This window comes from Staurois parvus, unplaced genomic scaffold, assembly GCF_062004578.1.
Source record: "Staurois parvus isolate SC_StPar_1 unplaced genomic scaffold, SC_StPar_1.0 ptg001787l, whole genome shotgun sequence".
Lineage (NCBI taxonomy): Eukaryota > Metazoa > Chordata > Amphibia > Anura > Ranidae > Staurois > Staurois parvus.
In genome coordinates, this window is record NW_028319583.1 from 865,017 (window position 1) to 890,718 (window position 25,702).

At 43.1% G+C, this 25,702-nt stretch overlaps 1 protein-coding gene across 1 annotated transcript in view; it reads right to left on the reverse strand.

The window, feature by feature from the left end:
• DNAH9 (dynein axonemal heavy chain 9) overlaps positions 1-25,702 on the reverse strand; it is a 336,995-nt gene that overhangs the window by 232,683 nt on the left and 78,610 nt on the right. Inside the window, exons 21-29 of the mRNA XM_089663852.1 lie at positions 23,787-23,917; positions 23,493-23,619; positions 21,724-21,864; positions 21,356-21,481; positions 10,477-10,716; positions 7,400-7,560; positions 6,700-6,856; positions 6,500-6,604; positions 1,018-1,175 (exon numbers count right to left, since the gene is read on the reverse strand). Coding sequence (XP_089519978.1) covers positions 1,018-1,175; positions 6,500-6,604; positions 6,700-6,856; positions 7,400-7,560; positions 10,477-10,716; positions 21,356-21,481; positions 21,724-21,864; positions 23,493-23,619; positions 23,787-23,917 — 1,346 coding nt within the window. The remainder of the gene's footprint in view (positions 1-1,017; positions 1,176-6,499; positions 6,605-6,699; positions 6,857-7,399; positions 7,561-10,476; positions 10,717-21,355; positions 21,482-21,723; positions 21,865-23,492; positions 23,620-23,786; positions 23,918-25,702) is intronic.

Below are 25,702 nucleotides of genomic sequence, written 5' to 3' on the forward strand. Positions count from 1 at the left end.
TGACCATACTAATGAATCATGAGTTGTAGATATAGGCATTGTTAGCAGGGGCTCCCTAAGACTGGAAAGTTATATCAAGGGTTCCTCTGTTTTGAAAGGGTTGAGAAAGGTTGGTCTATCACCTTCCGAATCCCAGGTTCCACCCTCTCTCAGCTCTTCATCCCTGCCCACAAGTTCCAGAATTCCCCATATCCATGGCCAGCAAAGCTCGATGCATAACAATGTGACAGGATCAGCTGTGAGCAAACCGCACCATAACAGTTGCTACAGAAAGGGCCCCAGGGGCTATCAGGTGAACCCTCTCCAGGTAAAGGTTCAATCAAATGGGAAGAGCCCAAATATGAGCAGTGGGGGAGTGTGATGTGTCAGGGGCATGTGGGGGGTTTGTAGAGTGAGGTGTATTGGAAAAGGCTTTGATGCAAAGTAATATGTAATGGGGGATGTAGGGGTGAAGAACAAGGTGTATTTGGGGGATTAGTGGGTAATGGCATGTGGGGTAATGGGAGTGCAAAATGTGGGGTAATAGGAGATGCAAAGTGTGGGGTAAAGGAGAATGTAGGGGGTGCAGAGTGCAGGGTAGCAGTGGGATGGGGGGGAGGGGTTCAGGGGTACATTGTGAGGTTTAACAAAGGTGCAGACAGAGTAGCGGTAGAAGTACAGGGTGCTGGTAGTTGGGGATGCAGGTGATGCAAAGCGTTGGGATAGTGGGCTTACAGGAGGTGTAGAGCAAGGTGCAAGAAGGACTGTAGGGGTGCAGGGCAGTGGAGAGTTCAGGGGTTACAGAGTGTTAAGTAGTGGGTAGGGCCACCAATTGAGTGGTACTGGGAGAGGGGGCAGGCATGTCAGGTAGGCTGTATGGGGCCCCATGATATCTAATAGCACCCCTGCCTGAGACTATATGTGGTGCCTCGAAAGTCCAATTTATTCTCTTCCTCTGGTAAATAATCTTCATCAGACCACAGAAAGTGTCCAGATTTTTACAAACTCCTTGTTGGAGATTTCATATCTTGAACCTACCTAAACAGTGCCTTGAGATTTTCCGGGAGTTCCGTACGGCCGGCGTAGCCCGGGTTCATGGTGATGAAGATCCCAACTGATGGAATCAGATTAATCTCTTCACCAAGAAAGTTAAACCTCTTTTTCTTATCTCGGATGGCGTCCTGTATGCTTTTCACCTGCCAGAAGGTACCAAGAGAGGAATGATAAGACATTTGTGTATATCTGGATGGTGCTCCTGCATCATAAAGAATCAAGTCATAGATTTAAAGGTCAGGGAATAGCAATGACTGATTGATCAGGGAATCATTTCAGTCCCATACAGCCTGCACACACATGGTGACTATGAATATTAACAATTCTCCCAGCTGGGCAATGCGCCTCATTGTACAATGCCATACACCTGCTGCCATTCATCTGAGCAAACTATACTAAGCTTCATGTTTGTTTAAAGCTGAACTCCAAGAAACAGTTAAACACTCAGATAAAGTACATACATAGAAGCCGTTTTATCTGCTAAAGGATCTTTATGTCCATCCAGTCCTAGGATTTACACAGCTGTGCTATTGAGCATGGCTTTACCTAGCAAGGAAGGTTCCGCTTTCTTCTTCCTGGGAAACCTTGGCTGATTCAGGTAAACTGGAATATTTTAGTTCTTTTTGGGTTTAGTTGTCCTTTAAAACATTATTTTACTCTCTCAATCAACATTGACCATTTTTAATCCTTATGCTGCTAGGATTAGTAAATAGATAGGAAATTATATTATATTTACTTGTTTTAAACCTTTTTTTTACACTTTTTCATTGACTTCCCGGTTTCTGGCTTAGGCAAATGATGTCATACATTCCAGGAGTCTTCATGGGAGGAGGGGTTTTCTCAGCTAAGTACACCCTCCTGCCTGCATGCCTGAGCTAAGGGCAAATGGATTCCAGGAAGTAAATGCTACATGAATAATCTGTCCTTACTCAAGATGGCCACGGCCAAAAAGGTCAAAGTGATTTCCCAGCAAAATAAAGCATGGAGACATAGATAGTTGGGGGAGTTTGCGTTGAATATTAAAAATGAATTAAAGAGCATTTTTGGTTTGTGGTGCTCAGATGTAGCAGTTAAGTTTTCCTGTTTGAGGTGAACACACCTTATTAAAAAAAAAAAAACCTACACTCTCATTTGGAACTTGAGTCCTGAGCTTGGCTTCTTTTTCCATCTTGTGTAGAAATAACTTTAGTTCCTTGTAATAACACTTCGACAGATCAGGTCTCAGTTCCTTTCATCCACTTTCATAAATGGGACCCAAAAAGTTTGGTTTCAGCCTGTATACACCGGAGCTACGCACTCTGGAAGAAGTCAACTCATTTCACTTTTTAAGGTCCCAGGACAATATCCTCTCTCAACCAGGGTTCCTCCAGGGGTTGCTGAGAGTTCCTTGAGCTATGAGCAGTTTCCGCCTCTCAGAAAAGAAACTGCTCCTTTTAGCTATTTGTAAAGGGGGATTTTTTCCCACTGACTACCAATGTAAGGATCATTCTTTCATCTAATCCCAAATGTAAGGAGCATTCTTCCCACTGACCACCAATTTAAGGGGCATTCATCCATCTAATACCAAACATAAGGAGCATTCTTCCCACTGACCCCCAATGTAAGGAGCATTTTTCCCACTGACCACCAATTTAAGGGTCATTAATCCCACTGACCACCAATGTAAGGGGCACTCATCCATCTAATGACAAACATAAGAAGCATTCTTCCCACTGACCACCAATGTAAGGAGCATTCTTCCCACTGACCACCAATATAAGGGACATTCTTCCCACTGACCACCAATGTAAGGAGCATTCTTCCCACTGATCACCAATGTAAGGGACATTCTTCCCACTGACCACCAATGTAAGGGACATTCTTCCCACTGACCACCAATGTAAGGAGCATTCTTCCCACTGACCACCAATATAAGGAGCATTCTGCCCACTGACCACCAATGTAAGGGACATTCTTCCCACTGACCACCAATGTAAGGGACATTCTTCCCACTGATCACCAATGTAAGGGACATTCTTCCCACTGATCACCAATATAAGGATCATTCACCCCACTGACTACATATGTAGGGACCATTTTTCATCCCACTGACCATCAATGTAAGAGAATATTCTTCCCGCGGGCCACTTTTCTAAGATGCATTCTTCCCACTGACCACTAGTTTAATGAACATTCTTCCCTCTGACTACCAGTGTAATGGGGTGTTCCTCTCACTGACTATTAGTGTAAGGTGACCCTTCTCTTAACGCATGACCAATCTACAAGGACCCTTTTCCACTAACTACCAATGTAAGGGGGCACATCACTGGCCACCAATGTAAGGGGCACATCACTGACCACCAATGTATGGGTCATTTTTCCACTGACCACCACAGGAATTATACATTTTTCACCAACTGCATTATTTCTGGACAATATTACTATTTATTAAACATAGAGTGATTTATATGTCATATAGCAGTGTTTCTCAACCAAGATTCCTCCAGAGGTTGCTAGGGGTTCCTTGAGCTATGAGCAATTCTGACTCTGAGATAAATTCCCACCGACACCATTGATCTTTTTAGTTATCTGTAATGGGGTAATTCTTCCCAATGACCACAAATGTAAGAAACATTCTTCTGACTAGACATGTGTGGTTCGTTTCATTCTGAATCAATATTCGGACAAAATTTTCATTAATCGTTGACTTGGATGTATCCAAATTACAATGGTAACTAACTTAAATCCGAAATAACAAAACAAAATTGAGTCCGAAATTCAAATCGAATTCTAACTGAATTCAAAAACAAATTTGAAAACAAATTCTAAATATAAACATTACAATAGGTTTTACTATGTGTATTAGAATATAGCGGTTTTCCAAAATTCAAATTTCAAAAAGAATAGAATAAAACAGAACAGAATAGAGTAAAAAAAAAAAGAATATAAAATAAAAGAATAGAAAATAAAGGAATAGAATAGAAATGAATAAAATAGAATAGAAAATAATAGAAGAAAAAGAATATAGCCGTCTTCTGAAATTCAAGTTTTGAAAAAAATAGAATAAAAAAAAAAAAAGAATAGAGCAAAAAAGAACAGAATAGAACAGAAAATAGAAGAATAAAATAGAAAATAAAGGAAAAGAACAAAACACAAAATAGAAAAGAAGAGAAAAGAATTAAAAATAAATCAGAATAGAAAAGCATAGGCAAGAATAGAGTAGAAAATAATAGAAAAGAAAAAAATAGAAATAATATTGATCAAAATTTCACGTTTCAACTAGAATAGAACCAGCTATTCTTCACAATGAATTTGGCTTGATTCAATATTTTCAATTTGAATTCAGTTCAAATTTGATTCAAATACTTTGAATCTACTGGAAAAATTTGAATCCGATCGAAAACAAATACACAAAATGAAACTAAACAAATTTACATTTTGCTACAAATGCAACAAAATGAAATTTGTAACTTAACAAATCAATCTAAAACTAAACAAAAGCTATTTTTTTTAAATGTCAATATGAAACTGCCCATGTTTACTGACCAATGATACATTTGTCACCATATGGGGGTTGTATTTTCTTGTTACGATATCATTGATTGATTGATACTTCTTACGTGCCTATATACGTATGAACCTGTTTATTTGCCTCAACTCACCGTGTGGGTGGGGTATGTTTCTATGTACTTGTACTTACTTTTTCATTAAAAAATATTGAAATATAAAACTAAACAACATTTTTTCGTTCTGCACATGTCTACCGCTGGCCATCACACTAATGTATCACGAGTTGTGGAGGTTTTAACTTTTAGCAGGGGTTTCCTGAAACCGGAAAGTTATTTCAAGGGTTCTTCTGTGTTAAAAAGGTTGGGAAAGGCTGCCATAGAGTGGATGGTGAACATGCCAAGTACGCCACATTTTCGTTATTCTTAAATCTCAACTTGATGCTAATGTACTGTGAGCTGCAGACATACTGTAGTTATTAAAATATAAAGTGCAGCGCTATAAATATAAATGTGACATAAAAATATATATTAAAAAGTCCCAATAAAGGTGACCTCGGGTAACAATGCACACTGAGCAGAAGTGCACATAAATAGTGCAATGTAGCAAAGATGGAATTCAGAAAGTAGTCATCAGCATGGAGAGGGTAGATGTATTCCCTTGATCAATGAAGGTCCGCACGGTGAAGACAAAGCTGGGCAGAATAAATCCACACACAGTGCCCATGCGGAGTTGTAGTCTGCCTGTGATTGGCTGTCGGTCTCTGGCCACCGGAAGGAGTGTTTCCGGATGTGGTGCGATCCTACCGCGGAGCAGAGTGAGTATCGCGGAGTGTAGGTGTAGGTGTTACACCTACACTCCGCGATACTCACTCTGCTCCGCGGTAGGATCGCACCACATCCGGAAACACTCCTTCTGGTGGCCAGAGACCGACAGCCAATCACAGGCAGACTACAACTCCGCATGGGCACTGTGTGTGGATTTATTCTGCCCAGCTTTGTCTTCACCGTGCGGACCTTCATTGATCAAGGGAATACATCTACCCTCTCCATGCTGATGACTACTTTCTGAATTCCATCTTTGCTACATTGCACTATTTATGTGCACTTCTGCTCAGTGTGCATTGTTACCCGAGGTCACCTTTATTGGGACTTTTTAATATATATTTTTATGTCACATTTATATTTATAGCGCTGCACTTTATATTTTATTTTCATGTGAGGATTTTTTTGGTTATCCTGTGTGTTTCAGCTGCTTGTCCATCTAAAGCGCTCACTTTTTTGCTCTCTGTTTCATACTGTAGTTATTAGCAGCAGTTCCCTGAGACTTGAAAGTTATTTCAAGGGTTCCTCCATGTTAGAAAGGGTTAAAAAAAGACTAACCCACAGTGTAACTGCACAGTGCGTAACTGCGAGGCCATACCTTTAATTATCGTTTGCCGATATTAAATAAAGTGCTTTTTGCCACTAAGGTTCACACTCAGAATTGATGTTCAGATTCAGAATCACACTCTTACGTCTTCAGGTAAATGTGAGTTAAAAATCCCATTGAGTAACAGACAGAATGACGGGAGAACGCGCTCTATAAACAGTGACCTTTCCAACACCTTCTACATCTCTTCGGGGACCCTCCAGGCTTTTCTTAAAAGGTCTCATATTTGTAAAGTTTGCCATTTAGAAGCCGAGAATCTCCCATAATGCCTCTGACCTCTAGCGTCTTCCTATCACTTCATGACAATACTGAAGTCTGTTTTCCTCAACAAGCTGTCAGAGAATTGGAGTGAAATCAATATGATGCTAATTAGGGGTTTGTCATTAAGACATTAATCTCATTCTATTAAGAGACCCATATTTAACCATGTGGTTGAACATTTAGAATTCTGGTGACAGGAAATTGATTTTTTACTTTATCTGAAACTAATGTGCATTATTTGATACTTTCTTACTGGCTTTACCACCAAATTATGAGAAACGTTCCTCACCTGCACGGCCACCACAGACAAGACCTCCACAGAGATTCGATTAAACTCATCAAAGCAGCCCCAGGCTCCGGTCTGTGACAGGCCCTTGTAGATGTTCCCGCAGGACTGGAAGATACAATGAAAAAAACGGAGGTATTGTATGATGAAAGGAACCCATGCGGACAACGATACCCAAGCTTGAAGTCTGTCAGATGAATTACCTTGTAGTCCATTTGTTCAGAGCAGTTGAAGACATACACCATAATTCCAAGGGCTCGACCCAAGTCCTTGGTGGTTTCAGTTTTTCCAGTGCCAGCTGGTCCCGCAGGGGCTCCACTCATGGTGAGATGGAGGGACTGGGTCAGGGTGATGTAACATCTGGTGGGGCAAAGAGCTGTAAGCTTCAAATACTAAAGGTTTTCCATAGAATTGTCACAATGGTGTGTGCTAAATTGGAGCTCAAGCCCACCTCTTGACATCCCACAAGGCAATGGGGCTCCTCTTTATTTGGTTGTTAAGGTGTATCCAAAAAAGAAAAATTCACCTTCCATGGGGATGAGGGGCACCACACTGAAAACTCCACCACAAAATAGTATTTGTGGTGGTTCTCTCTTGGAAACCACTCTCTACCATTTCACGCTTAAAACTGGTGGAAGTGGTTGCAAAAAATATAAAACACTAAGCAAATGTTCCTTTTTTACAACCCTTTTAGAGGAGACTGACTATATGGAACGAGCCCATCCAACCAAATGACTCCAATAGTTTTGTCTCCACAAGGGATATTGGAATGCGATTTTATGATGTAAACTCTGAAGAGCAGCTGTTTATAGAGTGTTGGCCGTGGGACAGTCATTCCCGCACAGCCCAGCCATCTATAAAAAGGGATGCTGTGTTCGGCGAAGCTGGCGCCATGTCACCCACCTATCTGTTAGAGGCGTGATAACCAGCCGAGGAGTGTTGCCAAGATATTCGTAGGAGTAGAGGAACTGAGCGTCACAGATGTTGGCGAAGCAATGCTTCCTGTCATCGTCCCAGCGGTGTCGGAGCTGAGACAGCCACACAAAGGCTTGGGCATTGTCCACCTGTGAAATGAGGACACGCGTCAGGAAAATCGAGCAAACCCACCATTAGGTTAACCCTTTACTGCACCCATAAAAGACCCTGCAGTTACCCTTTCTGATGACTAAACTGAATTATTTCTGTTTTACAATTTTTGTAAACCTGCATTATGCATGCACACGCATTTTTTCCTTTATTCACCTAAAAAGCTCAAATTAGTATCTGAAATGCCCATTCAAAGCTAAACTCCAGGCATACAGATAAATACACAGATACAACACCAAAGAATGTGTATTTCTGTTCATCCAGTCCTGAGATTTACATGGTTCTGTCACACAGTGTGACCCTGACAGGTGAAGCAGGAGAGCTGTTTTTTCTTTGTTATATGTGCTTCATTCCTCTGCTGCCCCTGTGTGCACTTCCGGTGCTGAGGGGTTAATATGAGCACTTTTGGTCAAAAGAGCCAACAAAGTCCTCCCTTTCCACCACCTACTCCACTCATAGGTATTGTACTATAGCTTCCAGCAATGAAAAATGCTCTTTGAATGGACAAAGAGATGCTAGGTAAATTTAGTTGGCCTTCCTGTAATCAGAGAAGGGTTTGATTACTTAGAGCTGCTCAGTGTGTCAGAAATCGCCACGGCGCTGGTCCCGGCGCAGGCGCAGTGCGCCGCCTCGCATGGGGATGCGGGCACTAGGTCCGGGCTGGCCGCGGTGGCGAACTTGCGCACTGGGAGACACGGGTGCGTGCCGGGCACCAATGACAGCGCAGGGCGCGGTATTTAAATCGCCCTGAGCTGTCACTGGCTGCCGTTTTGTCCTTTTCTGTTCCCTGATCTGTGTACCTGTGTTTTGGATAGTTGCTGACCCGGATTGCTTCTGACATTGCTGTACTCTCCTGCCCTGACCCTTGGCTTGCCTGACCTCTCTCCTGGATGCCCCCCGTTTGTTCTGATCTACTGTTGCTGACCTGGCGTGTGACCCGACTAGTCTCTGCCCGCTGTTTTGTACCTCGCAGACCCCACGGCTCCCGACCCGGCTTGTTTGACCCTGCACCTGCTCAGCCATCCATCCCGTCGGGATCTCCCAACCTCCTCACATCAGGCTCTTACTCTGCGGGAGCCCTCGGCGGATACCTCTACCATTGGTGGGTGTGCCCAGTAGTCGCATCCTGGTCTCGGAGCGCTCCAAGTCCATCCCCACCATCAGGGGCCCTGGTGAACAAGTGCTCCGGGACTTAGACTCCGCACTCTGGAAGCACCTGACCAGTGGATTGCTAGAGGTGCTGCCGGGCGGTCCCTTACACAGTGTCTCACAGGTTGCTGCTCTGTTACTTGCTCCTGTCTTCTCGAGAATTCTAGAATCACAGTGGGAGGAACAGGTCATGCAGCCTGAATGCTTATGGTACTCCAGCCAATTCCTGGGGAGGTGTGCCCAGGAGTGTATTTAGATTTTGTGCTGTCCTAGCCAACACCAAAAAAATCCCCCCCCCACACACACACACACACACACACACACACACACACACACACTTTCCCGGTGACATCTCCTCCAGAGCAACTGGAGCAGCGGGTGCAGTGGCTGTTCATGGCCATGTTCGGGTTGGGGGGGGGGGAAAGGGATTTTCCGGTGCTGGTATTCCTGGTGTGACACTTCCCCCACCCTGGGGATAAGGCAGACTCCTCTGGAAAGCAGCTCTCCTCCTTGGGTCGTCTGTGATTTTTTTTCCCCCCCGGTGTACATGTATCCTGGATTGTCTCTTCCCTCTCCCCCAGCTCCAGGAGTCCACTTCATACCAATGATCAGTGCACCGCCAGGAGGGGCAAGGGCGAGGCACAGACCGGCACCGGCCAGCAGCCTTATCACACTGGAGGAGAGGGATCACACCCCTGGGAACCAGCCTCAGCCTGACTACCCACCACTCCCCCCCCCACCTGCGACCCCTGTACACCACCGCAAACCCGTCCCCCAGAGAAGGAGAGAGACTCACCGTCCAGTCCCAATGCCAAGGAGAACCATCGTCCTTTCTTCCGCCCCCTCTGAAAAATGACGCCCAAGGCAAATGCCTTGTTTGCTTTGCAGTAAATACACCCCTGAGTGTGCCCAGAAGGGGGAGGAAGAGCTCATAAATAGCCTGGGTTCTGAGGCAGCAGGAGAGTTCCTGGACCCAGTCCTACTGAAGGAGACCCCTGTACAGGGCTCTGCCCTGGGGCATATTTCTAGGAGAATCCATCAGGAAGACACCAAGGTCCCAGCTAGGATTAGCTGGGGGGCTTGAGTGCAGGGATTAAGTTGGGTCTGGAGAAGCTCGCTAGAAAGAGCGAGGAGGAAGTTGGTGGGAAAAGGTCCAGTTGTCCTATAATGGTGTGAGTATACATCTTCCTCAGTAGTAAGAACCTGGTGGATATCAAAAAGAGGCAACCGATGACCAGTGGTGAAGAGTTAGTGACTGTATAGCACAGGCACCATCAGCAAAGAGATCCTGTGGGACTTTCAATTTTTTTTGTGAAGCCAGAAAGTGAGTTTTCTGGGATATCCCATACTCGCTATCCCTATCCCAGTTCATCGTTCCCACTAAAAACCCTAAAACAAACCCCTAGACTGTTTTTTTGGAGCCAATGGAAGAGTGGGGAAAATGTAGTGGACCTGGCTTTGTGTGCTCCAAGGAGAAATAGAACTTCACCCACCAGTGGCTCCTACAGTTGTGCTCTACATCTGTCTGGAATTTACCTTTACTATTAGTGAAATGTCAACTTAAGAGAAAAGGAAAACACAATGTTTTCCCAAGATTTACACAAGTTGCATTAAAAACAATTAATGCAAATTTAAAAATGTTACATAGAAACAATAAAAACTAAAGTAAAAATGCCATGAGAAGAGAGAGGGGGGGTGAATTAGTTAATTAAAATAATAAACTTAAATCATCCGATAGCATTCACCTTCTGCTGGATCATCTTGGAGACGACGTCACGAGCATGCACATCGATTGTACAGATGGTCATAATCTTCTGTCGTTCTCCCTTAGAAAGTTGCCCGATCAGCATGGTGATGAGTGTATTCAGCTGGCCGACCTGCTTCTTGTAGTACTCCTTCATGGCGTTCTCATAGCCTTCTTCCAGCCGGGCGAAAGAAATGCCGACCTCGGTGGTCCACCAAATCTGTGTGCAGGTGAGGGCGACCTGGAGAGGGACAGGGCAATGGAGTCCATAGGTTAGAATATAGCACTTGACTCTCTGTCCTACCACTGCTGTAGGGCCTTTAATACCGTGGTCTGGGGTCATTTACCTGATCATTATGTATTCTGGAAATAACAACTGAGGTTAATTCAAAATAAAATGACTGTGTAGTTCAGACACCACCTGGTTGTGTTATGGTATGAATTATGCATCTATAGACATGTTTCTGGTTGAACAGACTTCTTAACTAATTTAAACCTAATTTACATATTTAGCTCCTGTAGTCAATCACCCTATAGTGTCAATAAATATTAAACACATCCATATACAGTGCTCTATCAAAAAAAATAGCTAACTCGGTGTGAGGCCAGTTCGTGTGTGGGATGACGTCCATAGCTCGGCCATGATGAGTTTCGTCATTCAACATCTTCAGGGATGGGTCCCTAAAGAAGTCGAATAACAAAATGCGATGGGAAGAGCTATGGACAGTGATGTCATTCCACACATGGACCGGTCTCACAACAAGTTAGCTGGTGGAGCTGGGAGCTGTACCCAGCTAGGTGCTGGGGAGAAGCACGTCTACATTGAGTGTGCATTTGCTTTTAAGCAATTTTTTTTTTTTAATAAAAAGATTTTATGCTATGGTGCCCCTTTGTTTTTTCCCTTTGGTCTACCAAAGTGGGATATAGAAGAACAACGGAGGTGTCGTGGAACCCCCTAAGGTAAATAGAGCGCAAGTTGACCCATAACTTACAGGGTCAGAATATCTGGTGAGTTTTACGTGAAGCTTGAGGTGGATTCACAGATTGGTAAGTGGATGGCACTAAAGGTTTTTTTATGTGGACTGCAACACTGAGCATGGCAATTATAAATGGTATAAGAACACTTTGAGTGCAATTATTAATTCATAAGGCACGTGTCACTTTATGTATTAGTAACAGTTGGATTTTTGCACAAAGCACTTTAAAAAAATTTTAATTAATGCGTTTTATATGAAGCGCTGTATATTAATGTGTTTAGTATTTAATGTTTCTGGTGGTGTCCATTGGGTACTGATTGAACCTCTATAGACATGTTCCTGGTTATGCCATAATCCTACCAATTGTGTCTCTGCGGACAAGTTTCTGGTTAGGTAGTAATGGTACCAAATAGATCTCTGTTGACAGGTTTCTAGTTTTATCATTATGGTATGAATTGCGTCCCTGTGGACATGTTTCTGGTTGTGCCATTAAGGTACTGACGGAACCTCTACAGACATGTTTCTGGTTATGCCATAATCATACCAATTGTGTCTCTGAGGACACATTTCTGGTTATGTAAAAATGGTACCAATTAGGTCTCTGTTGATGCATTTCTGGTTTTATCATTATGGTATGAATTGCGTCCCTGTGGACATGTTTCTGGTTGTGCCATAATCATACCAATTGTGTCTCTGTGGACAAGTTTCTGGTTATGTAGCAATGGTACCAAATAGGTCTCTGTTGACATGTTTCTAGTTTTATCTTTATGGTATGAATTGCGTCCCTGTGGACATGTTTCTGGTTGTGCCATTAAGGTACTGACTGAACCTCTACAGCCATAATCATACCAATTGTGTCTCTGCAGACACATTTCTGGTTATGTAAAAATGGTACCAATTAGGTCTCTGTTGATGCATTTCTGGTTTTATCATTATGGTATGAATTGTGTCCCTGTGGACATGTTTCTGGTTGTGCCATAATCATACCAATTGTGTCTCTGCGGACAAGTTTCTGGTTATGTAGCAATGGTACCAAATAGGTCTCTGTTGACAGGTTTCTAGTTTTATCATTATGGTATGAATTGCGTCCCTGTGGACATGTTTCTGGTTGTGCCATTAAGGTACTGACTGAACCTCTACAGACATGTTTCTGGTTATGCCATAATCATACCAATTGTGTCTCTGCGGACAAGTTTCTGGTTATGTAGTAATGGTACCAAATAGGTCTCTGTTGATGCATTTCTGGTTTTAGCATTACGCTTGATTATAATTGCAAAATTATAATCAAGACTTGTGAGCTGCTATATCAGATAATTCATGCCAAACCAAAATACAACACATGCTACTACATATAACCAAAATGTGCCGGTTTTGGTTTGGCACAAATTATCTGATATAGCAGCTCACAAGTCTTGATTATAATTTTGCTTTGGTTTTCGCTCATACGCTTGGTAACAGCTATGGAAGTTTTTTCTTATTTAGATAGAAGGGACTTTAACAGAGGATGTATTTAAAAATGAAGAGAATAAGGACACTAATATCACTGGTTTGTTCAGAAAACTTGGCCATATTATGGATAAAAAAAAATGTATGGTGGGATATGGTTACTATGGAGAAATATATTAAAGACAAAACGGTCCTCCGAAAATTAAGGTGGGAAGTACCCATAAATGATGGGTTATTAGAAGAGGAAGATATACAAGAATGGTATAATTTTTTTCAATGAAAAGGGGGCATGGAGGTCTTACATTTTCTCAACAAAGGAAAATATGCAAACTAGATACACTCATAAATGAGTATAAGGAAAAAATTGAGCCACTAAAAGAACAGACTGAGTGTAGCAGACAAATGAATGAATGAAGCAAAATTATACAGAAAAAAGACTCAGAAAATAAAAGTAAGAAAAATAAAAAATACCTCAAAGTACTACAAGATTACCAACAAAAACAGGTATTTAAATGGCAGGTGAAATTGGCTAACAACAAATTACATTCAGCTGAGTCCACAACAGAAAGAGATATACCCACAAACTCACCAAAAAAGAGAAACAGTTTGGGTTTTAAAATCCCAGAACATCAAAGCCAAAGAGGAGATTCATATAAAAGTAAAAACACCCATTATGAAGAGCACATACCAAAACAGGATAACCATCACTGGAGACCACCCCAAGCTCCACATAGAACACCACCACACTACCCACCCTATGGGGGCCGACCCAAACATGAGCATTCGCACAGATGGTATCCACCCAGAACACACCCAGGTCCACATAACAATTATGCACCCTATAATAAAAATTATCAGTGCTATGGGTACCAGAAACCCAGGCCGCAAAGACCCCAATTAAAAAAAAACCCATTCAGACCTTACCAAGTACCTGTGCAAAATATTCACCCCTGGCACAGGAATAACCAGTATCCCCCATCCCCAATCCTTTTTTAGGATGGAATCCAACCCAAGGGGGGGAGAATACAAGGAAAGACCCGCAAGGGAGGATGTATAGGAGGAAGAAACAAAACAAAAGAGAAGAAGGGAGTAATAGGAGAAGGCATCTTCAACCTCATTGAGGAAGAGTTACTGGTTCTGAATAAAGGACTAAAATTTTCCCCAAGCAAAGGTTTAAGTAAGTTTGACACTTACGTAAACATTCAAAAACTGGTTAGGAATCTCAACATTAAAAAATATTATGCTCAAAACCCCAATGTGACCCCAATATATAATGATGATGGAATGGAAGCACATCATACACTGCTGAGGAATAAATCCACATTCAATCCAGTACCCACTGACAATAGATATATAGACATGTTTAAATAATTGGTCATAGGACTTAGATAGTCTCCCTATAAGAAAACATAGGGGCACGGCTGGGATTAATAAAGGTATAGAAGCATTGGAGAAAAGAAAGGATATTGTTGTCCGACCTGCAGACAAGTGGGGGGGGGGGGAATAGTTGTACTATCTAAACTTTATTACGAACAAGAAATGAAAAAGATGCTCAGTGACAGAAATACCTACATGACTTTAAATGGTGACCCCACGAAATTATACAAAAAAGAACTGGCAAAAATAGTTAATTATGGAAGTAGGAAAAGTATATACTGAATAAAAAGGAAAAAAAATATCTGATCTCATCCACGTGTAAAATACCAGTGATGTATATGGTTCAAAAAATTCACAAAGATAGCAAACAACCCCCAGGAAGACCTATTATAAACGGAATAGACTCACTTTCAGCAAGAATTGAAGAATACATGGATTGTTGTTTTACAACCACTGGTGACCAAAACTCCAACATTTCTCAAAGATACTAAACAGATTATACAACTCATTCAAAACATAGAGCTCACTCATGATACACCAACATAGACCATGAAGGGGCAATACAAGCAGCCAAATGGGCTCTGAAAAATAATGGGCTCTGAAAAATACTCTGTGCGAGGTCCCGATCATGTGATCACTCGTTGGCTAATCAGTGATCATATTCAGAGTAGTAAGCAAGATGTCACTTGTGACATCATTGCTTACTATGTGTGAAATCTGTGAATGATCACAGAGGTCACATGGTACAAGGCTATTCACAACAACCTTGTACCATGTGACAAGCTGTGACCAATCACAGCTCACACAGTAGTTCTCAATGGCTGCAAGAATGCAGCCAGAGAGAAGGAGAAATTATTGCTTTTACAGCCTTTATGGGTGTAAAAGCAATCAGTGCAAAAACATACTGTACTGCTAGTATGACAGTATGTTAAAAAAAAACATAAATAATAATATAAAAAAAAAATGCAAAAAAAAATGTTTAAAAATTATAATTTTTGGTTCTAAAAAATTTGGGTTATTTTTTTTTTTACTAATAACGGAATAAATTTTGGCCAAGATTTATGATGAAATACTATTTGCAAAATTTTATAAGAAAAACACTTTTTTCTAAATTTTTGGACTTTTTCATTTACATAGCAAAAAAAATAAAAATCCCAGTGGTGAATAAATACCACCAAAATAAAGCTTTATCTGTCTAAAAAAATGCTAAAAAATTCATATGGGTACAGTGTTGCATGACCGCGCAATTGTCATTCAAAGTGTGATAGCGCTGAAAGCTGAAAATTGGCCTGGACAGGAAGGGGGTGAAAGTGTCCAGACTGGAATGGGGAGAAAATGTCCCGACTGGAAGGGGGGGAAAGCGTCCCGACTGGAAGGGGGGGAAAGCGTCCCGACTGGAAGGGGGGGAAAGCGTCCCGACTGGAAGGGGGGGAAAGCGTCCCGACTGGAAGGGGGGGAAAGCGTCCCGACTGGAAGGGGGGGAAAGCGTCCCGACTGGAAGGGGGGGAAAGCGTCCCGACTGGAAGGGGGGTAAAGCGTCCCGACTGGAAGGGGGGGAAAGCGTCCCGACTGGAAGGGGGGGAAAGCGTCCCGACTGGAAGGGGGGGAAAGCGTCCGGACTGGAAGGGGGGGAAAGTGTCCGGACTGGAAGGGGGTGAAAGTGTCAAGACTGGAAGGGGGTGAAAGTGTCCGGACTGGAAGGGGGTGGAAGTGTCCGGACTGGAAGGGGGTGAAAGTGTCCGGACTGGAAGGGGGGGAAAGTGTCCGGACTGGAAGGGGGTGAAAGTGTCCGGACTGGAAGGGGGGGGGAAAGTGTCCGGACTGGAAGGGGGTGAAAGTGTCCGGACTGGAAGGGGGGGAAAGTGTCCAGAATGGAAGGGGGTGAAAGTGTCCGGACTGGAAGGGGGGGGAAGTGTCTGGACTGGAAGGGGGGAAAGTGTCCGGACTGGAAGTGCTTAAATCCTGGTACAAAATATTGAATCCACTTTGTGTAGTTTTATTCTTGTTTATGTAGAACAGCCTGTGTCCCATGTGTGTACGTCAGGGGTGTCCAAACTTTTTTCAAAGAGGGCCAGATTGGATGAAGTGAACATGGTGGAGGGCCGAACATTTTTCCGAACATTCTTTGAACCATTACAATTAAATGCAAATATATTATTTTATGCCAAGTTAATTGCAAACGACATACTTTTCATTTCATAACATTAAGATCAACTGACAGCTGAGTTTTCACAATGTATTGAAAATAAATTTTAAAAAAACTTACCTGCACTAATGTGAAAGGTGAAAAAGGTAGCTGGAGCTGAAGTCTCTGCTCGGCAGCCGGGAGGGGAAGAGAAACACACTTCACGCTGGAAGCCCGGCCCTGACGTCACCGCCCTCTGTCGCTACCAGCGCGGCGCAGTCACGCATGCGCACTGTTCTCAAGCAGAAGACTGTCTGCCACAGAAGGGAGGGCCGTGCGACAGCCGCATTTACACAGACCAGGGAGAACGCGCCGCAGTCAGGCATGCGCACTGCCCTCTGCTCTCAAGCAGAAGACTAGAAGGGAGGGCCGTGGGAGGGCCACATTACACAGAGCAGGGAGGGCTGTTGGAGGGCCGTATTAAACCGACCCCTGGGCCGTAAATGGCCCGTGGGCCAGACTTTGGACATGCCTGGTGTACGTGTTTCGAAAATGCTGTTCAAAGCAGTTGATGGGAAGAGGGAAGGGAAAGCAAAATGTTGGTGGCCTACGTGAGAAGGAAGTACAAATCTGACCCTGGTCAGAGTGCAATGAAGGCATTTTTAGGTTGCACTTCTGGCATCTCAAAAAAACAAATGAGTGAGGTGGGGTTGACTTGAAGGGTAGCATGGGTGTCACATGCCTAATGAAGGGGTCCTGAGTGGCTCTGAAATGTTGCACCTTATCTCTGTGATGTGATCCTTTGGGATAAAAGCATTTGGATGTTATTTGCAGAGTCATGGTGTGTGTTACCAGTTCCCAGCTGGTTGTTGCTACAGCACCCGTTTAGTCTCTCAGCCTAATCCAGGAATGTGTGTAATGGGAATATAGTTTGTTGCATGAGTGAGAGGGCCCATAAACACTACATTACGCGGGGAGGGAGGCCTATAAACATTGGATTATGAAGTGAGAGGGCCTAAACTAAATTATGGGGTGTCAAACTGGCGGCACCTCCAGCTGTTGCGAAAATACAAGTCCCGTCATACCTCTGCCTTTGGGAGTCATGCTTGTAACTGTCAATCTTGCAATGCCTCATCGGACTTGTAGTTCGGCAACAGCTGGGAGGCCGCAAGTTTGACACCCGCGTAGGGTCCAGTAAATGCTGTTTTGGGGGAAAGAAGTGTTGTTAAACACTGGATTACGGAGTGAGAGCACCCTATAAACACTGTATTATAGGGGAGAGGGCCCTATAACTGCAACATTGTGGGGGGCATAGAAGAACGGATGCCAATTGAAACTGACCCTGGGAGTCAGAAATGTGAGACATGTAGGATGGCCTCAGCCACCGCTCTAGCCATGCCCTCTGATGCATCCCACCACTATTATGGGGGAGAATGCCCCATAAAACTAGATTAAGGATGAGAGGGCCCTATCAACACTGGATTATGGATGAGATTACCCTGTAAACATTGGATTATGGATTAGAGGGCCCTATAAACACTGCATTATGGGTGAATGCATAGGGTAGGTGCAGCGTGGTGTGGCGGCAGTAATGACAATGAGGCATGGGATGCAGAAAACCAATGTATTGAGGAACTCACAGAACAGTTACAACAGCCTGGTGGGGAGGAACACCCATCTGGGAATGCACAGGCAATGCAGTGGAGAGTCAACGGTGGTAGGCCTGAGCAGAAGAGAGCACTTGCCAAAGGAGGTGGAGTTAGGTGTGGCCGGTCCAACCCAAGAGGGAGCTTGCGGAAATGTAGACGCAGGCCCTGCTCTTTTCCTACTCCTCCGGGACCTTTCCCTACTGCTATTGCTGACCCTGACAGACAGAAAAGCTCTCCCTACACTGGCACTTAACAAATGCGTGCCAAAACCTGGGGGCAGGGACTCTGCTTTACCAAAATTTTCCCAAGTGTCACCTGTACACGGCATAGCTGACCAGAACACTGCTCCAGGGGACCAAAGAAACCATAGATAAAACAGGTTTCTCTTGACTTCCTCTCCAGCTGCTGTACCACTCCGGTCAAGCACCACCTACAGTGGAGGAAACAGACTGCACCTATCTACAAAACAGGCTTTACAAACACTGCATTATGGGTAAGAGGGCCCGATAGCCTCTGAGTTTTGGATGAGAGGGTCCTTTAAATGCTGAAAAATGGGTGAGGGCCTATAAACTCTGGATTATGGGTGAGAAGGTCCTATAAACAATGAATTATAGGTGAAAAGGCCCTGCAAACATTGGAATATGGGTTTCTTTCTTCTGTATTGCACTTTGCAAAGAACAATGAACCCTGCGAGAGCAGTGTTCCACTTGAATGTATCTCCCTTTATCAGTTATGAGAAGAAAGTACATAGTGAAAGCCAAATAATAGTAATTTAAGCAAACATAAAAAACAGGAGCAGAAAGAAAATAACTTTCAATTGCCGCATTGTTTACCAGAGGAGGTGATTGCGGCATTCAGACAAGAAATAACAATATCAAAGTGGTGATTACAATGTGTCTGAGTTCTAGCCATGAATTCCATACTAAGGAAAAAAGGATGAGCGCAACCCATCACCCCACACGTGTTTTAAACACAGTCACAAGATTTGCTTCATATCTGGAATTACTGAAACTCAAAAAAACAGTTGAAATGTACCAGAAGATTAAGTAAGTATCTGTAAAAAGATTGTGTCTTGTTGCTGTGACCCCGCTGTGGAGAGTTGCTCTCTCTATTAGACTTGGTGACCATTATGATTACAACAAAAAGTGATGATGGGAAATTCACATTACGACTGTAATTTTTTTAATAGAAGAAAACTCTTTCAATGGGGACAACTGTTCCAAAGAGACCAGTCTCCTCACTTTTCATTGTTACTTTAGCACATGACGCCAGAGGGTAATCATTGTAGGGAAAAGTCTGTTTCAGTGGTAACCTTCTAAGACAAATGGCTTTTTCCAACCTTTTTCCCTTGAGGAACCCATAAAAAAATTAAGATATTAGGGAACTCCTAAATTATTATTCTGAACTACATCTACGTCAGATTGGAACAACCATCCTTGATCAGGGGTGGTTACCTTCACCGCCATCTGTCTTCCATATATAATGCCATTTTAACTTCTCTACCCCAGCAATTTGACTACAATTCACACCTTCAGCTATGTAAACCGAAGTATCGACATCTGTGCAGATTCCCTAACACCAAGGATTGGATTATGTAACTAGAACGGGAGGATCCACAACTCTCACACCTTCCATCCTGTTTTTGTACAATAACCATTTATGCATTCTTCGGTGATTGAATCAAGATGAAGGTGCTACTTATGTGAATATAAATGAATTGCTGGGTTATGTTCCGGACACTCATTAGACCTGAAGAAGTGGATTGGAGAAGCTAAAAAACACCTTCAACAATATAAAATAAGTTCAGTTGAATTTGACTAATTACTACTAGTTATACCATGGCCTGGATCGCGAGCACCTTCATAAACATAAATTTGCAGTGGTGTTCAGTCGTAACACTAACTTTTTCAGTACTCAGTTAGTAAGCGGTAGCTGTTGGGGAACACTAAAACTACCTTTGAGCATATGTGAATCTTCAGCAATTGTATCCCTGCCTTGGAATCCCTGGGGACCTTTTGGGGAACCCCAGTTTGCAAGAAGGTTCCCCCTTAAGGGGTGCCCCTCCTATTGGTGGAGTAGTGATGTATAGTACCCTATATAGGATGGGAGGAGCTGGGGTCTTCTAGTTCTTCTGGATGAGAGTTTAGCTAAAGAGAGGGATCCCTGGAGAGGATTCCTGGTGCTCTCCTCTTTGGAGAAGGAGTGGTTGGCTTACCTTTAAGAAAGAACCTATTAGAGGACAGTGTGAAGAAGTACATGCAGGTTCAACTACCACTATGCTCTTTACTGATTTAACTGGCCAGTGTCGTGATATGGAAGAAAACATTTATTAGCCATGATTTGGAATGTCTGTACCCAGAGTTTGGAATACTATGTTTACATTATTTAGAGTAAAGGACTACTTTAGCGACAATATCTTTATACTTTAGCGGTAATATCCTATGGGAGGGATGTGCTAAGTACAACCAATGCATGAGGATAAGAGATATGTGGTTTACTGGTGCAAGGCCAGTTGGTTCTGGAGTAGGTGGTGATGGAGGAAAAAAAAAAAAAAAAAAAAAAAAGAGTCCCCCTGCCTGACTGTGAGAGAGAACCTCCTCATGTTGCATGTATCAGGTGGCCCAGGTCCCCATGTTTCATTGGCCCTGAGTGAATGGCTGGACTGCTGGAGCTTCTGTCTGGACCACAAGTCAAACATATACCTATGTGTGTGAGTACTCCAAAAGGTTAAAGGTGAAGTGACCAAGAAGATGGGAAGAAGAGGTCTATGACCGACATCTGTGCATCTACAGTGTATGGTTTGGGCTGAACACCACTGTAACGTCCTGCCTGAATGTACTGGGTTCCCCTTACAGGTTGAGAAACCCTGTTCTAAGATTTCTTCTTGCATTGAAGTGATTCCCTTACAGTTGTGTCATCGGCACAGGAAATGAAGGGAAATCTCTAAGACACAAGGACATCAAAAAAAGAACCCTTCATTACTAAAACCAGAAAGAAAGTTTTGCTTTCAGATATTAAATCTTCCTTAAATTAAAAAAAAACAACTGTGTCCACAAAGATGGGACAAACAGACCACAATGTGTGTTAGGGTCTCCAGTTGGCTGCAATTCCCAGAGCTGGGTGCAGTCTTGGCGTTTGGCGTTATCTAGGCATTCAGGAATCATACGATTGTGTGATCCTGTGAAGATGTAGTTGAGCTACTGTATTTGTGGCCACCATCATGCTGTAGAACACAGAATGGAATCTTATGTCTGCCAGCTATAACTAGGTGCACCCCCAATGCTGAGGTGTCTCTGGCACCCTCACCTGGGCAGGGTAGTCAAACAGCCACTGTTCTCGCGGCTTTTCTTCATACGCAGTGACAGCCTCTGTCATCTCATGCCGTACGGTGGCTCTCATGCTGTCCAGTACGCGATTCAGCCAGAGTTCAACCTGAGAAGAACATTGAACGTTACAGAAATGTGACAAATGAAGACCAGTAGATGGGACACATACATCTGTCTGTTCACTCAGCTCGGCATTTGCTGTATTAGGCACCTACAGCGAGGGATCTTTCCTGATATTTGCACCTCATTTTATATGTCATATATCTAAAATATCATAATGGTATTGTACAGGATTTTGTTGAGCTGCACCTAACACAGACCACCCCTGTCCCTGATCCCAACACCCACCTGGCCGCTGCAGTCACAGGGCTCACTGAACGTGACATATTCATCTTCCTTGCTGTACATGCCCAGCGCGCTCTTTGGTTCGCTGTCTTTGAACTGCATCTTGGCCATGTTGTCAAACAATTTGGACAAATGACGCATGACCTATGACAAAGCAGATCCGTTATTGGAGGATGAATGTGGACAATGTGTGCATTATAGGTGTCTGAGCTAATAAAGTCTTCTGGGTGAAATCTCAGAGTATCAAGAGAATTCAGGAATCAGTTATACACTTAATTACAGAGGCTTCTAGTGTATTCACCACCAGAACAAAGGGATGGAAGCCATTTTTACCTGTAGAGGTTCAATGATCAGTAACTTCTCATTCTCAGGGTAGCATGCTTTAAAGCAGAACTCCAGGTTCATGGAAACATTTTGCTAAATTACCCTCTTAAATAGCCTAATGATAAACTTCTTTTTAAAAATATCTCTTCATGTATTGTTAATAGTTACCTGAGGATCCTGCCAGTTCCGCTGTATAGTCCCTGGGGAGGGCCAAGAACACTTGCAGCAGTGTTGTCCACGCTCTCCTCAAGAATCCCCCATTCCCATACAAAAGTGATCTGATCCAGCATCTCCTATTCTTACACAAACGTTGTTTGATCCAGCATCTTCTATTCCCATACCTCACACTGGCATCCATATCTCTATAGATGTTGCTGGCCAAGAGAAAGGGAATTTGGCTGGGAAGGTTTGCTTCCACTTGAACATACGTGTATTTAAATGGTGACTTCTTAAAAAATGTATGTGGGGAGTGTCAGAGCAATGGGGAAGTAAGGTTTAACAGGTTGGTTTATGTAACCTTTCCTTCACTTTAATGGCCAGTTCATAAATGGCTGCCTTCACAGGTGGACAAGAAAAAGGTAGCCAGGCACCTTGCTCATTCAAGGCAAATCATGAGGTTCTCTTAAAAAATGCTCCTTTATCGCACCTCCCTGCAACGCTGTTTGTCCAATGAGTCCAAGAGTCAATGGTCCAAATCCTGTATAAAGCTCTGTGTTAAACAGTGTCGGAGCTTACCAAAGGGTAAAATAGAAGTAATCCCAATCACAAGCTTTTTCGCAATAATCTAATTTCCTTTTAAATCTGCAGCTTTCATTTTAAGAATCCCTGGTGATCCTGCCATGACGATCCTTGTCCAGAGACTTCCTGTTATAGGGTGACAACGTTCTCCTATTTCTGCTCCTGCGTTGTCAACCTGTCACACGGGCTTTCCATGGAGGCTACAAGTGGCCATTTCAATACCCATTGTTTAGTCATGGTCCACTATTGTCACCATCAGGAAGCCCGTCCTGAAAAAATGCCATGCACCCATTGCTGGAGTGCCTGTACACAGAAAGTATCTGAAAAGCAGGTGAAGGGGATCATCAGCTCTAAAGAACAAAGGAAAATAAAAAAAACAGGGGAAAATGGATTATATTGAAAAAAAAACATGGCAATTGGTAATGACACACAGTGCATGTCCTTCAGTTAGGGTTTACATCTACTTTCTCTCCCACTCCTCCACATGACAGCATTCAGGTTTGGCATTGGCTGCCCAGGCATAAGCCCTGCATCCTGTGAAGAAGGGAGAAGGTTACATGCTTACTCATACCCTGAAGTACTGAGTACTTTTGAGAGCTCGGGCTGGTTAAATGGGCAGTGGCTCAGCATTGCCAAGATAAGTATCAATGGGTTGGAGAAAGATTTCAAGAGAACTTATCATTTTTCCTTTAATGGATAATGCAACTCACAAGCTGAGGGTTGGTGCCATTGGAAAGGATATCCAAGAGATCAGCTGAAGATATAAAGTAAAATCTTGGGAAAGCCAGACGCTTGGTATCCAGGTATTCAGCCAAGGCCTTTTCACATAATGACAACCTGGGGGTCAATAATAAAACCAACATGTGTAAGAATCAGTCCAATGTCCTTTCTCAAGACACACATCACACCACCAACGGTAAGAAAAAAATAAAGGACGAGCATTTGGCATTCATACTGGTCATCGATAAGGCACCAGACCTCACACAGCTGTTTGTATCTCCTACCTGGTCTGGATGTCCTCCAGCTTCTCATACAGTCCAGGCTTGTTGGTTGCTTCCACCACATTTGGCGTCTTATTAGCATCGTTGGCCAACTCTTTGAAATCCGAATCAATGCCTTCAAACCTCTTTGAATCCTGGAAGACATTTAAAGTATGTAAGAAATTCTCTTTTGTGCTACCTTTTGATGTAGTTAATATACCAATGAAAGTGTTTTGTAATATCTGTTCAATAAGTGCAAAAAAACTTTTGAACCTGCCAATTGAGAGCTGTCATGTATCCACTTCCTGCGTTATCTCCTTAAACTCCCCCTGTTCTTATCTTGGATCACAAAACAAGTCCACCCTATACTGTGCAGATTCATTATTTATTTTCTTTTTTTTTATTAATTTATATTGCTATAGCACTTTTCTCCCCAGGGAGTCAAAACACTCATTAAGCTGGTGTTGGAGCATGCAGGAGGTAAGTCAGCCATCTCGGTTGTACTCAGTAGAATATCCTACTAGAGCCAATTCTTTTGAGTGTTGGAGGGAACCGACGAAAGCACAGGGAGAACATGCAAAGTCCATGCATATAGTGTCCAACCATTAGGCCACTGTGCTTCCCCCAGAATGGGAGAGGGGAGGGATTCTGTAGTTGGGCAAAAGGCAGCTAAGCAGAACTGACTCTGATCCTGGCAATTTTAGTCTAGGAAATGACAGTGTGTTGCTAGCCAACACCAATGCCGCCCACCACCATCCCACCCCCCTTCATGAGCTGTGAACTTCCTCAGCGGCATAAGTTTTAGGTTCTGCCTTTTTTTGTACCCTCTTCTTTATAAGGCACCCAAAAGGCCTTCTCTTCTGCCTACCCCTTGGGTAGTTCACGTCAGTCCGCTTAAATATTTTTCTATAAATATCAAATATTTACTTTTTTCCTTTAAATATTTATAGGGTCTTTAAATTGATAAAACTGAGAAAATGAACATGTATTGCAGAGATAAACTGCATACTTTGGGAGTTTCTTTTATTTTGCCCTAACACATAATTTAAAGAGGAACTTCAGTCCCCATAATCATGGCTCCATTGCCTCCATTAGTGCCGCCATTTTTGATTGTCCAGCACATGCTCTATAGGCCTCTGCCTGGCCTTCAAGGACCTGGTAGAGCCCTGAGGTGCACCTTCACACACACCAAGTTCCTGAATAGCGGTCCCACACCTCCTTGACTGTGACATCCTCAAGCGCATGCATAGATGTGCCAAAGATCTCTGCCAGGTCCCAAACATGGGGGGATGGGGAGGCTGGAGCCAGGTACATACTCGTTGACTTTTTGGGTGAAGGTCTGCTTTAAAGTTTCATTATGGAGGCTCCACTCCAGAAAGGCAATAACACCCTCAGAAAGTTCACAACATTTGACTTCTCTATGGCATCCACAGACATAAGATTATTACCTGACATCCAAACCATGCTTGTTGAACCATAGTTTGCTCGACCAAGAATACCATCATTGCATCTTTTCTGCCAAACCGCCTTTAAAGTTTATGTAAACCTCAATTAAATCTCACATAATCTTAAATTATTATTGTAATTTAAATATCATGCTCAATCTGCAGTTTTCATTTAAAAAAATCCCTGGTGATTCTTCCATGGAGGTCCTTCTTCAGGCACTTCCTGTTATAGGGTGACAATGTCATGCTATTGTTTGCCAATTGTGCTACGACGTTGTCACCCCCTCACATGCGCCCCTGGTGGAGACTACAAGCGGCTGTGATGACACATATTGCTTAGGTATGGTCCACCATTGATGGGCAGCCAACACTGGAACGAATGCATGTAGAGGAGAAGTGGCTGAAAAAGGCCTCAGAAGACCAGCAGGATTGAGATTAGAAAAGGAATCAAGAACAAGTGAAAACAAGGATTTTCTTTTCTTTTTTTAAATGGTA